Genomic DNA, 15,649 nt, shown 5'->3' on the forward strand with positions numbered 1-15,649 from the left:
GGGTTATTGTTTCAAAGAAGCAATTACCCGCCCTTCTCAATTGAGAAGGTAAAGCGAATCAAGCACACACGATATTCCAGTCGGCTATAATTGTGACGTATTTCCTGGAGAAAAGGAGGATTTGTGGCAGTTTGTTGTCATCTCCATCCACTAGTGAACCGTTATAGTGTGGAGGCACGTAACCCTTTATTCGCTCGGGGTTTTTTTCGCTTTCCGTGTATGTATTCTGCGTGTTTGAATTAATACCAACTCGTGTAAAAGCTACGAAAATGAACAGAAACTGTTCAAAGTAACCGGGAGACCGAAATACGTGAGTGCGGCGGTTGAAGTTAACCGGGAAAATATAACCATGGTGACGCTCGTGCCAAGTTGGGGGCGGAATTGCAACGCAAGACGAGTTTAGTTGAATTCAGCGCTTTGTGAGGAGGATGGGTGTGTGCGGGTGACATTTCTACTCGCCTCCTGGACCAAAAAGAGGCGTGTACGGCGTCAGGTTAGATGTAAAGTTGCAAGTGGAGCCGCAGGAGAAAGGTGAGTCTCCGCCCGCCCGCCCGGAGGGGAGCAGAAGAGGATGAGGAGGCATGACGTCTCGGTTCTTGTTGGCGTCTTCGTTGTTGTTTAAAGCTTCCAAGAGTTAGTTGGATGTGTTCAAAGAAGCAGGGAGGGCAGTAGTGGCAGAGTGGGTGGGAACAATGGGAGTATTTGCTGAAAGCGTGACTGCTTTTTCACTATAAAGACTCTGCCAGCGCTGCCGACAGTTATCACCAGTCCTCCCAGTCAGGTAAAGCCTTCCCTAGTCTCGACTACAGGCTTTCTGCATACATTACACGAGGACCCGACTGGTTCGAGGAGACATGACTTGAGCACGGCGATGATCCATCTTCCACTCCAGCCTTCACTGTTTATTGGTGGTAAGATTACTGCACGATTTTTATTGTTTTGTTTAGAATCGTATTAACAGTGCTGGTTCTTGCTCTAAAGCATGTCTCATCTGACACTGGTTATTTAAATGTTTGTACTTCTTTCTTTATTTTGTCTGTGACTCATACAATTTCGTGCACTTACTTATTTACCCCTTTCTGATAACCCCCCCCACCACCACCACCATCACCACCTTACCAGGGACTTTGTATGTGTAAAGTGTTAAGATTCAAAGCTGAAGCATATTTCATAAATTGCTTCAATAATTCTCTTCCCACCGTGGCATTACATGCTGGTTATTTTAAGTCGAGCAAAGTAAGGTCAGTTTGAACCAACAGGGTGGAAAAGTTGAGGTGATCCAACTCATCCTGTGTTGTCCTCTGGTTGCCAGTGTTATTTTTTACATCTAGCACAACTTTCACCGGGAGGAAGCCAAGGTCACCAGCTACTGAGGCAAACAGCATCCTCCTCAATCAGATTACCATCACAACATCGCACAATCTGTCTGTTGAGCTAATCTTTTGGGCTCTTTGTGTTAGACTGAAATCTTGCCCAGGCCAGTTAAGAGATCAAAGCTATTTAAAGGCTTGGTCCAACATTATGTTTATGTCACTAGAGGAAGCGAGGCTGAGATTAGTTCATAGACTTTCCTCCAGACACCACCTTTCAAGCTCCTTTGATTCACCCGTTCTGACTTTAACAATACAGCAGTTTACAATTCCCACATCATGAAAGAAGCGTGTGATAGGATTGCAGCGGAGAATAAAAGAAGTAGAAAGACAAACTATGTCAACAGTATAAGTCATCTTTAAACGAGGGCAGAGAGAGGAAGTTTGACACAGGGAACAATGCCAAGATTCAGATGGCTGTTGAAAACTAGGCTGGATGTCTCTGTGGGACATCACTTAGAGAATTGATTCTTCCTCCTGGACACATTGCTGCTGCCCTAGACAACATTTTTATCAGGCTTTTCCATCTCCGCAGCTCGTAGGTTGCGGGAGCTAAGATAGATCAGGGTTTAGTGGCACTCAGTCACTGTGTCCTCGCGCTCTCTCTCTCTCTCTCTCTCTCTTCCACTTCACAGTGCACCTCGCATGAATGCAGTACAGCTCACTTCCTGCTGTGTACTGCTGTCCTGACAGAGCACAACATGCCTGTGTGCAACATCTCTAGTTTTTCAATCCCGCTCTAACTTGGAGCAAATGATCTTCTCAGGAGAGGATGCTTAACTGTCAGCGGTGCTTCACAAATGCTGCAGTTCTCTCCTGATCCTGGGTGTGTGGGTTTTTTTTTTTTATTTCTATGAGAGGGCAGCTCCGAGCACATGGTGGGTGTTGATTTGGCTGGTGGGCAGCCTGAAATAGAGCTGGAGTGCTGCATAGGGTCTGTCAAAGCTTCGCATGCTTGTCATTAGCAATGGAGAATGCAGTGCTCATCCCCATCAAGAGCAGCTCCATTACGCTCTCGGAGACGCAGGGAAAGTGAACTTCACGCAAACACCGCTAGTCCGATACGTTGAATTTCTCAAGAGTGGTGTGGACGTGTTGATGTATCACCCTGGGTTCTCCCGCTGCTGTTCACTGAGCCGTTTCTCTGCTGCAGCTGGGGGACAAGTGTTTTTCAGGTCACACACGTTTTCCAAGTGGAAAGAAAAATGGGCTACTTTCTGCTCTCAAATCCAATTCCCTCGGTTTTAACTCTTTGCAGGCAGAAGAAGAGGTAGCCCTCGATCTGAGCGTGTCGATATCATTATGTGCTTGACTCAGGACCAGGATGTTGATAATGAAATAATGTCATCAACAAAACTTTTGAAATGATGATACGAGTGTGAGTAATAGCTCAAAGAGATAAACACTGGTTAACTGTTTGATTCAGCTACACGTGACTGATGAGATGTTTTACTTAACTAGCTCCTGTGCTGATATCTTCGAGCTCTGAAAGAGGTACGGGGCACTGGTTGAAACTGAGTTTGAAACTCGGACTCTTTGGCAAGAATCCCTCAGATCATTCTTTCAGTGATTTGTCACATGTTTTAAATAGCAACCAGATGTTTTAGTGTTCAACAAAAATCTGAATGAGCTACATGGTCGACCAGTAAATACAATATCTGAAGACAGTCAACATGAAACCTTGTGGAGTATTTCATTGTCTCATTTTTAGAATTAATAATACTGACAATCATTATTAAAGCGTCATCAATAAAGTAGCTCGGCCGGGGGCTGCTCCCTCACTCACTCATCTCTTCATTAGTGTAAGAACAGAATGTAAAAACCTCATTTCCCTTCGGGGAACAATAAAGTAAATCTTTGTCTTTCTACTTTTTTGGAATAAGCTAATAATTACTAATAATAACTTTGCTGTAGATTTGTAGTCAGGGTGTATCTGAAGCTAAGGATACAATGGAGACAACTGCACAGATGCCTAAAGCACAGCCTGTAAGATATGTAGAAGACGACATGCTGATGCATTATTCATGTTGGTGTTGCTGTATTTCAAACCTCAGCACCACCACTCCCCTCCACCCCCAGATCTCACTAACCCTTCCTCAGTTCTCCGCTGTCTGGCTTATTACACGTCTTTACAGCTCGTGTTGCTCAAAGCAAAGAGAGCCAGGCGAGCGTCCAGCAGCGTAGAAGCTGTTTTGCCCCCGGGGCTCCAAGCTCATATCAAGACAATCATAAAAAGCACAGTGTTGAGGGGAGAGTGAGAGGGCGTCGCAGGATAGGAATGACTCCGCAGTTCATCTGCGCGACACAATCTGGTCCTGTTGTCCAGCGAGCAGCTCCGCTGGTGTGCTTTGAGCGACGACGTGTGCTCCTCAAGTGCACCTCGGCTTTGTTTGTGAAGCAGAGGGCAGCTTTGCTCATTATGAATTTTCCACACAGAATGTGAAAACGTGTTTTCAGATAATCAGCCTGTTTTTTTTGTTTGTTTTGTTTTTTACTGCTGCTGGTTCTCTGTCCCATAATGAAGGGATTTACTTTTTGAAGTGCAGGAGTCTTTGATTAAAATGTCTCTGCATCCTAATGATAAGTTGATGCTCAGCTAAGATAGGAGTTCTGTCAATAGTGCGAAACAGAAGGTGCTGAATGAATCATTTAAGGCTGTCATGTTATTTTAGCTTACCGCAGGTCACGTCTCCTCGTCTGCATTTTGACTGGCTCACTCACTGGAGTGTGGTGCTGATCCTCCGAGGTTATGTAACTGATTTTTTTTTTAATTTTCTTTGTAGTCTAGATTCTAAACTCTTAAGTTTTCCCCCTTTTCTAAGTACAAGTTTTAGGCCTTTGATGTATAATGTAGGAGGAAGCAGGCTCTTCTTAACTCCACTCCAGGCTTTGTTTTCAGACAAGGTGTTTTGGGTGTCATGTCCTTATGTGCTCATTATTTTCCCCTACACTGTAGTATGGAGGAGACCCCCCCCACACACACACACACACACACACACACCCCCACCCACACACACTCTTTCTCCTCTGTATTCTCCTCCCTATCTCAGCCCCTCTATAAGTGACAGCATACACCATGCTCCACTTTTTCAGACTCCAGTGCAGCATCTAATGAGCTTAGAAGAATTGCTCCACAGGAAGAGTGACAGCCCCCTGGTCATGTTTCCACCACCTCTCCTGCTGCGCTCCAATCACACCCACTCCTAAATGTACCATATAGCCACAGATGCATCAGTAAGCTTCTCCGCCTTGAATGGCAAATTCTCCAAGCTGGGGCTAATTGTTAAAGTAGATCAAGGAAAAGGCCATCCTCTGTTGGGGAAAAAAAGCTGATATAGATTTTTTTTCTTTTCTTGTAAATGAAGGCAACGTCAAAAGCTTGCCTGCAAACCAAGCACGTTGTTACAGTGTAAATTACCCATTGACAACAAGAAGGCATTTTTCAAATTAGTTTCATTTTCCACGTCTGCAAGAAAAGGCCCAGTTAAATTGACAGTGTGTTTTCAGTGTGGAAAATCAATATAGATGGCTCGCCAAAAGGAGATTTTTCTTTCCTCGTGAGAAGTTTAACACAATCCAATGCCGAGCAATCGCAACAAAGCTCAACCCTCTCCATAAGCCTTTAAAGGCTGAAATGTTTTTACCTCTATTGTACAACTTTAGATTATGACTAAAGATGGACTGAAATATCCGCAAGTTTATTTTATGATATGGGCCTATCACATACGTATGTAAACATCAAAATGTGTTTTCTAATTGATACGCAAAAATAGTAGCGCTGGTATCTTAACAGTGTCTGTCCAGCACAAAGAACACGAGCACAGTTTACAGTATCCTGCATCACATGAAGTCGAGCAATAAATGGACTGGGCTTCTAAAGTGAAAACGTTATTTGTGGGAATGTTAAAAAAGAAAAAAGAAAAATCCTCCACATAGTTATGTTTAGAAAACGGCCATAAAAAAAAATCTGTGTACAATCCCTTTAAAAAAGTGTAAATATAGTGCAGAGTGTCAGCATGGCTGTGATTCGGTCACAGGCTGGAGGCTGCAGGCTTCGTGTTGAAGATAACCACAGCCTGAATTATCCTGAATTATCTGCCACACATACCTGCACTCAGTACTTTGTGTTGACACATGCTGCTTAGCATGGCAAACCCTGACCTGTCTGTTTTTTATTTCTCATGCAAGCAGCGAAATAAGATTCTGTTGATGGGCTGAGTGATTCTGAGCTACCAGCTTGATCAACTAAAGACCTGTTGTAACTGTGAGTGAACGATAGTCAGGCGTGATGTAAAGTGATACATCTGGTGAACAGTTGTTTTCTTCATCAGTGCTTATGGTATATCCTTTTTTGTCCAATCAAATTACTTGCTCAAAACACAAGATGTAACTAAACCAGCCATCACATTGGTAATATTTGAAATTATGTCTTCCATCATGGTGTTTACTGTGCCGCCTCCTGCCACAACACCCCCCTTCTTAATTGGAAACAGTGCGGTAATAGAAAAGTTCTCTTATGTCACCTGTGTGAAGTGTGAACCCTCAGTCAGCCTGCAGGTTTTCCTTACCTTGCAGAAGAAACAGGCTTGCATTATTTTCCTAAAATCCATTAACGAGACTGAAAGTCTAAGGCCCCATAGCAGCGTCTATTGCCTCCAATGTTCATTACCCTCCGCAGTCTCAAACAGTTTGACAGAATGAACACCATTCTGCTGATTTTGCTTTTCTCTGAGCCTTAAGGGAGTGGGAATAAAAATGTTAATTTGTCCTGTGGGTGGTCGGCCATAGAGACGGGGGGGGGGGGGGGGGGGGGGGCATTAGGTTATTAGACAACCAAAAGAGGTTATCTTCTTAGAACGCCAAAAACTGCTGAGCAAAGACCATGACAATTTTAAAAACACATCATGGGTTGTCCTGTGAGCAGCTGCCAGTACGATGGCAGATCAGGGCATGTGACACTTCTTTCGCTGTCAGAATATAGAAGTACGTCATTTTAAAGTAGAACGGATGTCTTCATTCACTTTCATTGCTCATTGGCGCTGACTTATTTCAGAGCGAACTCCGGCCTGATGGGCTCACTGCAGACTAAAGTGCCCGACTGACTCACCAACTTACCGTCATTGTCAGGGGAGCGTAAATATGTGAGCACAGCACACTTCAGCGTGTTACATTAAAATAAAGGCATCAGGTTAACTCTAAATCTGCTTCTTATTCCTCTCACGTCAGGCCAGGATTTAACCCAGGGCTGTGCTGGTACCAACTTGGTGGACTGGACGGGCATTTTGGCCCACTAATCCTCCGTCCTCTTCCTCTTTCTTACGGGATGAGCAGATACACTTAGCAGGTTCCAACACCGTATTATCTTTTTCTCACTCAGTTGGTTTACCGAGCAAAAAGCTTTCCTTTTTATGTGTGACTTATCGGCTCTTTTACTTGGACTCAAAAGAGCTGCAAATGAAAAAGCCAGCGAAATGTAGCAGTCTGGGGGAAAAAAAGGTCCTTTTTTACCCTGCTCATTATTTGACTATTTGTTAGAATATAGATCAGAACCTTCTCAGACGTCACAGTTGGTTGAAGTAAAACACTGAAATATCCCGGAGTCTGTGAGACACTCTCCTCAGATGTTGTGCCTTCTAGTATGTGCCACTATGTAATGTCATCTGCAGAACATGCCTTGTGCATATCATTATCATACATTACCATCCCTGGTCTGACTAAGATGAGGGGAGGTGGAGGTTGAAAAATGTAGTTCAGATTTTGGCAGAAGCCCTGTCTGTTTTGACCTGATATTTATGCTTAGCACATTTATGAAGTTGTTTTTTTTTTTTTTTCCTCTGGTTTGACAGATGACAGTGAGCAAAGCATGATGCATGCTAACGCTGTGGGTGGTGCTGTTTATATTTTTTGCTGCAGTTTTGGGATTCTTCTTTTTTTTTTCTTTCAGAAAAGTATCTGCATTAGGTAATTCAGGCCCAAGAGTGACCCAGTTAAGAAGGCCATGTTTGTGTTCAGAACCGCCTCTGTCCTTTCTTTCATCTCTAGGCCACTGTTCCACTTTGCTGCTGTGAGGTAGAGCAGCCCCACTCTGGACGAAGAGGGGGGGGAAAGCAGCAATTGACGGACAGATAGGCCGCCCAGAGAAGCCTTGTCCTTTTCATGGATGCCAGGGTGGTCCTGCTGCACTTCTGGGCAGTCCTTGTCCTCCTGACAGCAGAGCTGAAGTGGATTGATGCTGCCGAAGTCTACACCAACACTTGGGCTGTCCAGATCGAAGGCGGGCCAGAGGAGGCAGACCGCGTCGCCAGAGAACATGGATTCAACAACCTCGGCAACGTAAGTCGACAGCATGTCTGCGTAAAAGTGCACGTTCGTCTCGCGTGATGTAACCCCATGAGGGGCTAGAACCAGAATTTCAATGTTACAAAAGTGTTGTACATCAAAGCCGAGCATCAGAGAGCCTAACACAACACCTCCAGGCGATCCTGTTTGTGTGGCGAATAGCGAAAAAGTGTGATCTCCTCCACTTCTTGTAGCTTAAGTGGGGCATGCATGGCTTCCTAATACACTGGCAGACACTTGTGTTTACAGAGTAGTGTTAGGAATAGACTGGAATAATAAGGCTGTTATTTTGGGGTTTCAAGGAAGGTTGTTATATTTTATAGTAATGGAGCTAGTTAGGTTTTATAGCTCCAACTATAGCTTCTGTTTCTGTGAAGTACTTTAATTAAGCGTGTTGTTGTGTTACTGTTTTTGAGGGGAAGAAAACAACAGTGAAGTATGGGCAGAGAGAGGAGGAAGTGTGTAGTGACTTATTGTCCTCTCAGTGGTGTGTTCGGTCCCTTGAATATCAAACTGCTTCCCAGGCTAAGCTTTGCCATGTTTGTGTTTAGCAGCGGTCTCGGGGAATCAACGCTCGTGCCCCCCCCCCTCTCTCTCTCCCCTGTTTCTCCACTTGAGACTTTACTTCATTTGCATGCGTCTTCTTTGTGGAGCTGCCCGAGTGCTACACACGCCACTGAACAGCCTTCTGGATTACTCCTCAGGAAATATGCGGAGGAGGTTCTGCAAATTCCCACCACACTTCTCCCCACCCCTGAATAAAGAGGATTTTCTAAAAAAGAAGGTTTTCAGAATTAATTTCAGGCTCATTTTTGCTTTCTTAATATGTCAGAGATTAAGCTTTGTCTGGAATGCAAAGCCACATGTTGTTAGTCTCCCTCTCATCGTAGTGAACAGTTTTCACATGGCCAATGTGTGAGAGATTAGGTGTGGCATTATTAAAAGCACTTTACTGTCCAACCCAATTATAGACCATATTAAATATCCACGGGCCTGCTGCTGAGAAACTTCCATTCTGCTTGTATTTGGAGTTGATTTAATATCGATCTGGATATTTTCTGTTGTTCCAACTACCCTCAAACTATTGTACTGGTTAGAAAAGAGAGCGTGCTTTAGGTGTAATGATCCCCTAACTGATGTTTACTCTTAACTGCTTCAGTAAATGTGTGGACAGTGAATAAATCTCCAGTGTTAGAGGAGCCATTTTGATCAAATGAAATGTTCAATATTCTCCTTACTTATAAACACACGTAGACATTTTAACAATCACCCAGGAGACATCACTTCACAAACACAGCTCTTTCTTTCATATCCACTGTTTGTGATCCCTCTCCAAAAGAGAAAAATAAAAAAACCTTGGCTGTCTTCCCTTTTGTTTATCTCTCCTTCCACAATTCCGCCAAAGCTTCGTGACATCTCCAGCCTCTCTTCTCTCCAACAAACCAACTAGATTAATGGAAAGAACTAAAGCTTTCTCCTCTGCCGATCAGTGAATGCATCAGAGGAGGCAGAGTTAGAGTTAGCCACAGGCACAAGCCTCTGAGAAGTCTCTGACTGAAAGTATGATGCCATATGGCAGCTTGTCGTTTTAGAGCATGCGAGATGTGACATTAAGTCACCGGGGTCCCCGAGCGTGAAAGAGGAGGGGAGCCACATTGCATATTGTGGTTCTTAAAACACAACCTTACCTTTTTTTTTTTTTTTTACGTCATCCCAAGAAAGCCACAGTACCTCTCTGCGGTGCAAGGTGCCTGACACCACAGCCCACAGGATGTCTGTCACCTTTACAGATGTGGATTTCACCCTGAATATATGCCCGAGTGAAGCTCGAGAGGAAAATATTCCAGCAAAATATATATATATATATATACATACATGTTTGCTAGTGTAGAGAGGGTGAAGGTGGATGTTAAAAAGGTAGCAGGATTGAGAATAAAAATAATGTGATAATTGACATTTTCCCATGGAAAAAAATCCGTAAAGAGTGGAAGGGAGACGTGTGGTGAAAGCAAGTCACCTCTGAGGGCATGTGGGAGAAAAAAAGAAAGCGAGCTAATGGAGTATGATATTATTACCAAAACCTGTAAGCATTGGATGGCTTGAAGGGTGACATTTAGTATAATCCACTGACTGCAGTTAGATTGTGTTTGGGCGTAAAATCTTCAGTCATTGTGTTAAAGGAGGAAACCAATAAGTTTGATTGAACTTTGTAGGCCCCGGGTGTTTGCTGTGGGAAACAGATGATGAACAGGTGACGTGCTGTGGCTGTGGAAGGCTGTGCATGGTGAACAACCTACTGTGTTTATATCACTGCAGGTTGTTACAGCATTGGACGGCAAAGGGGCCGTGTGTGTTTTTGCAGGTAATGGCATTTTCATCACTCGTGATTATAGGATCATCAGGTGGTTTGTTCAGTGCTCAGAGATGCCTCATTATAGTGGTGGATCCTTAATGCATTGATTCCATTTCTTTTTTTTTTCTTCTTTCAACTTGCTATTTCTTTGCCTTTGTACAGGGGTAAAATGGCGTGTGCGTGTGTGAAACAAGAATTCTACTATAAATGTCATCAAGATTTGACAAATTGTCTCAGAACATTTTTTTTTTGTCAGTTTGTTCGTTCATGCTTTCTTTTGTTTTTCAAATAATGCTTTTGTTGCTGCATGGGTGGGGGTGGGTGGGGGATATCAGGGTTTAGTCCTAAATGTCATGTTGTTTTCTTGCTGAGCAGAGTCAGAATCGTTGTTTTTATGAGGACCGGCAGGCTCTGTGGGTGTTGACACACCGAATCAACCCGCTGTGCGGATTAAACATCTAATGCCAGTGCCTCTCTTAGTCTTTTTGTTTCCCTGTCTATATCTCTCCATCTGCCTCATCTCTTTCTATTAAGGATTCCAAAATGCAGCTACGGTTTAATCTGATGGAAAGCCAACATGCACGCTTCCCACTGTCTGCTCCAGCAGCCGTGGCCCCTTTTTACAAGCTCTCGGAACACACTTCTTCCTGTGCTGCATGGGCAACAGGTCATTTAGAAGTAAACGGAACAATGTTTGATTGAAGTGCCTTTGCACTAGGTAATTTAAGTATCGGTATGTATTCCTTTAAAATTCAATTATACTGCTGAAAACTCTCTTGTTTTTCATACCGTCACAGCCCAACACACACACACACACACACACACACACACACACACACACACACACACACACACACTGTGCTAGGTACAGTGTAATGTGCTCCACTGCCATTGTTCATTACTGTGCTGCACATAGAGCCCTGCCAACTGTGTGATGCACACACCTGCTGGCCAGCTCACTCTCTCTCTCTCTTGCTCTGTCCCTCATTCTCTCGCTCTCTCTTTCTTTTTATCTGTGTGGATTCAATTCAGTCCAAATGAGCTGTATTGGCATGCAATGTAACAAAATAAATACATGAATTTCTCGCTCTCTTTTCCTCCCTCTATGGTCTACTTACTCGGTGGCTGTGTGAGATGATCTCGGCACTGCAGGATGGAGTTAGTGTTATACTGCTAAAGAAATGACACTGCTTCTTTTCAGGATGTGTATGGGCAGCTGGGAGTCTGATTATTTTATGTACCAATGTTATTGTAAAGAGAGCACCATCTGAGTGATTGTATCATAAAGGGCTTATCCCACTATCATTTGCCCTGACTGCAGTGAGAATGTGTGTGTGTGCGTGTCAGTTTTTTTTTTTTTCTCATAAGCTTGCCGATTTATTTATTTATTTTTGGCTGTAATTTAGTGTAATCATTCCTTTAATGGAACCTCTCTCTGTGGTCCCTCACTGTCTGCCTGTATCGTGTTCTCCTGTGCATATCCATCTGACTGTTCTGCAGCAGACAGACACGCACTGTCTGCATCTGCAGTATTGGCTGTATTCTATTTCCCCAAGGACATTTTATGGGAAATTTAAGAAGTCTCACAGAGTAAGTCTTGCCGTTGGCATGAACGGCCTCTTGATGGGAAGTGTGCAGATGTGCTAATATATATTAATGTTACCAGGAGATTATTCAAAGACAGACTCGTATCACTGCATCTTTAGGCTTTATAAGCTATGGTGGTCCCGAGTCAATTTCAGAATCTTTTATCATGAATATTCACTTCTTTTTTTTCTTTTTTCTTTTTTTTCTTTCAAATTGTCTAATCCTTCATGTAAACGAGCATTAATATTCTTATATGATGTACTTAGCATGGAATACCAGCCAGTAAAAAACAATCAATGAAATCGTGTGACTTTACTGTGGATTCATCATCTAAATACACATGATCTTATTAGAGGTGAAAGATGAGCCTGTTTAATTCATGCAGTGGGTAATACTGATGCTGGGTGTCAGAATAAACTGACACATGAAGCACGGAGACGAACACTATAGCACAGTCACCGTCAACTGTTTGCTCTTGGCTTAAAGGCAGCGTAGGTAATTGCCTTCAGATACATTTTTTAAGTTTTTGGTTGGAAATGTTTTTATGTCCTGACAGTAATTAAGATCTCATGTGTCCTGAAAAAGGAAGGAAGAAAATCCATCATCTGTAGCAGCTGTAAGCCTATCAAAACTTCGATCGATGTCAGATTGATGTTTGTTTTTTTTATAAAGCAATCAAGCCTCTCTACCGCATGTGTACATGAGCCCACACTCAAAGCATGAGCTGAAATCCGCTTCTTGACCAATGACACTAGTTTGTGTAAACGAGGGGGCGTGGCTTTTGAGAGTGCAAAGAGGAGAGGGGTTGAGTGAATACGAAGAACGGAGAGAACTCTACTTTTAAAATCATGCAGGTTTTTGAGAATTGCCTACCCTGCCTTTAAGTCGAGCTGAGAAAATGAAGAGCATCTGCAGATTCATCTTGTTCAGTGATATTTACTGAAAGTCTATTTTTTTCTTAATTCAGAATATTCAAATATAAACAGATTGATTTGCAAACATTGCTCATATTCATTTCTACTCTTGCAGCACCATTTCCCCCCCAAACATCATTAAGCTGCACGATAAAAAAACCCCTCACATTTTTCAAGATGAGAGCCCCAAGACCTTCCATTTTTCTGCCCTATAAATCTTCTTTTATCTTTCTTTCCTCCCTTTCTTTTGCTCTCTCGCCTCCCTCTATGCCTGCTCCTTTTCCCCCTTAAACTTCCAGTTTATGATCCTCAGAAGGCAAACTGATTGACATCGTTATTCTGTGGAGAGATGACTACGTGTTCATAGAAATGATAAAACTGTATTATTATAATTAAAGTAAATCTCGACTAAAAAGCACTATTTGATGTGGCTCAGTCCTTTTTAATCAATAGACTCATAAAGGAGACAAATCCAACTGTAGCACCGCCAGGATCTAACAATGGAGTCTGAATCTGAGTTTTTAATTAGATTGTAAAATTAAAATGACAGTGAATCTGATTGTCTTCTCGGATCTGTAATTTCTTCTTCCTTGTATAGGAGCACAGCATGTCTGCTTCTTTGTTGTTGGAACAATAGAAAAAAAAAAAGCATGAAATGTCGATTGCTGCATCCCGAGAGAATTTAGAAGAAAAGCTCTCTTTTCTTATTTTGCGAGACCACAGCTGTTTCTTCACTTCCAGCTACAGCCTCCTTCTTTTTAAGGAAAATAATAGATTAGTGTTGAAATATCGTGCGCAAGTTGTAACGTCTGTATTTTATTGGCTAGTTAGGGCCTGCCCGAAGCACTGACAGTGCGAAGGACCCTATTGTATCCCTTCAGTGTTTTTATTCTTCTGCCACTTTGCAGCCATTTTGGAGTGCCTGAACGTGAACGAAAACTCACCAACATTTTCAAGGTCATCTGGTCTGGTGAAAAATTTGCGACGTCAAAATCAACCGCGGCGGTGTAGTTCGCTTGTAGCATAACTTTAACTTTTTACTCCTCACGGCTGCATTAACTCTTCTAACTTCATGTAAGTGATGTTCATCTGTAAAGATTGTCCAGCTGAACAAAACAGCTACGCATCAGAAACCTGTGTTTTGACACAGAGTTTATTTTCTGCAATGATCCAAAATCCCATAGGATAATTCTCTTTTGAACCCCCATGGGCGAAGTCGGCCTACAAAAAATATGTGATCATTCTTCCAGTCAATTCTACAAAAAAGGGCGTGGCCTTGGCGTAGTGTCCAACTTTGACTTTTACACAAATCGAACCTGCTGCTTGGCCGCGTCCCGCAGTAGCTACACACCCCGACATGCACGGGGCCCTTCATCACCGCGTGCAGTTTTAATTAGAAGTCTTTCATTTTTCCTCTCTCTTACTCACTCGTTCTGTGTGCATGTACTGTATGTGTCGGTATTCGTGGACATTATTGTCCCATTTCTTTAGAGTTGGTGCCACCCTCTGCTCCTACTCATTGCCTTAAATCCATACTGTTACCGTCTGCCTGCTGGCACACCAAACCAGAGTCTGTTCTGGCATTAGGGTTACCATGGAGAAAACTGCCAATATTAGTCCAATGTTTCCACTGTTTGAGGGGGAAGTGAGGGTGTGTTTTTTTTGTTGGCAGTACAACACCATGTGTTTTCTGGGATCTTAAGGCCATTTGGCTTTTAAAGAAAATAGTCCTCGTCCGTCTGGTGTTTGTGTTTAATTAGAAAATTTAGATACAGCGGCTTTATAAAGCTTTCTCTATCTGCGCTTGACTTCCTTTTTGTTTGTTTGTTTGTTTTTTTCCAGGTATTTGAGGGTTGTTTTTGTTCCTGCATCATCCGTTTGCTACTACAATATCCCACAAAGTCCACTGGGTCCACTGCAATCTCCTCGTTTCCCTCTGTGGCTCTCAGCCATTTTTACCTCCTATCCTTTTTAATCTTGTCCTCTCTTAAAACTTCCAATATTTGCAGGTGCTTTGGAGGTCTGGTCTCAAGGCAGTTTCCCTATTTCCTCTCCCCTCCTGCTCTGGGCATCCCCACTTTCCTTTTTCTTCATTATGTAGCCTCCACTTTCCTTCCTTGTTTTCTGATCTGAGGGAAGAGTACCTCCTAGTCCCAGAGCTGTCTCTCATTTAAATGCACCACTTCATTATATGAAGCCTGCAGCCACAGACCTTTTAGCTGTTTCTAAAATTGTCTCCTAAAAATGGGGTGGCACAGATCCAGAGACCCACAAAAAAATATGACCCTAGAGGTACTTAGAACTTTTTTTTATCACGAAAATACATCTTTGCTTTATTTATATGATATACAATACTCAGTACCCAGCTTTACATGCTGCCAACAGGCTGTCTTTAAGAGGGGTTTTTTTTGCAGTGGGGACTGAAAGAGCAGGCCGTGTGGGTCGTGTGTGTGGCGCAGGATAAGGGCTGCTCTTTGTTTGTCCGAGATATGGAGCCATCCATGTGTGTGCTTTGTCTGACTGCACTCAAGGCTCTTCTCTCTTTATTTTTTTAACACTACACACATTCATAATCTGCCCCATTATTGACTCAGGATGGTCTTTGAGTAAACTGAAGATAGAACTTTCCCTTTTGTGCAGCATCGACTTTTGTTCTTGGGAGAGAAAAAAAGTGCCGATATAATAGGATTCAGCTGCAAAAGCCACAGCTGTAGTGGTTTGGGTTGTTCTTTTCAGCTGCAGTATTTCTCTTCTGTGAATAGATGGAAACATATTTGTGAGGTGCAGGCACAGTTTGAGGAAAAGCAAGCGGCTTGTTGTTTGCTTGCACATCTGTTCATTCATTCATGTGCATTTACACATTTAACGCATGCATCCACAAGAAGGCAGTGGTTGGCCCCTGGGGTAAGGCTCTGCTTAAAAAAATAAATAAAATAAAAATCCATATTGCAGTATATTGTGTATATCGGTGCAGATGTTACAGAGTCGATGTGGCGGCAAAGCTGTGATGAAAATCTTGAAAGACGATTGACCTATGGAGCAGTTCACAATAACACGTTAGCCGTAGCTCTGGATTTCAAATATGT

The 15,649-nt window shown here is 42.9% G+C and overlaps 1 protein-coding gene across 4 annotated transcripts in view; it reads left to right on the plus strand.

Annotated features, from left to right (window-relative positions):
• Positions 1-27: 27 nt before the first annotated feature.
• The window catches only part of furinb (furin (paired basic amino acid cleaving enzyme) b), a 71,824-nt gene continuing 56,202 nt past the window's right edge, over positions 28-15,649 (plus strand). The window contains exons 1-3 of one of the 4 annotated variants that reach the window (XM_079347031.1): positions 6,412-6,511; positions 6,597-6,714; positions 7,413-7,703. In XM_079347031.1, the coding sequence (XP_079203157.1) occupies positions 7,527-7,703 (177 nt within the window). In that variant the 5' untranslated portion in view covers positions 6,412-6,511; positions 6,597-6,714; positions 7,413-7,526. Of the gene's footprint in view, positions 912-6,411; positions 6,512-6,596; positions 6,715-7,412; positions 7,704-15,649 lie in introns of those variants that run through there. The other 3 variants (XM_079347029.1, XM_079347030.1, XM_079347032.1) reach the window with 3 other exon arrangements.

Source organism: Symphodus melops (genome assembly GCF_947650265.1).
Source record: "Symphodus melops genome assembly, chromosome: 6".
In the NCBI taxonomy this organism is placed as follows: domain Eukaryota; kingdom Metazoa; phylum Chordata; class Actinopteri; order Labriformes; family Labridae; genus Symphodus; species Symphodus melops.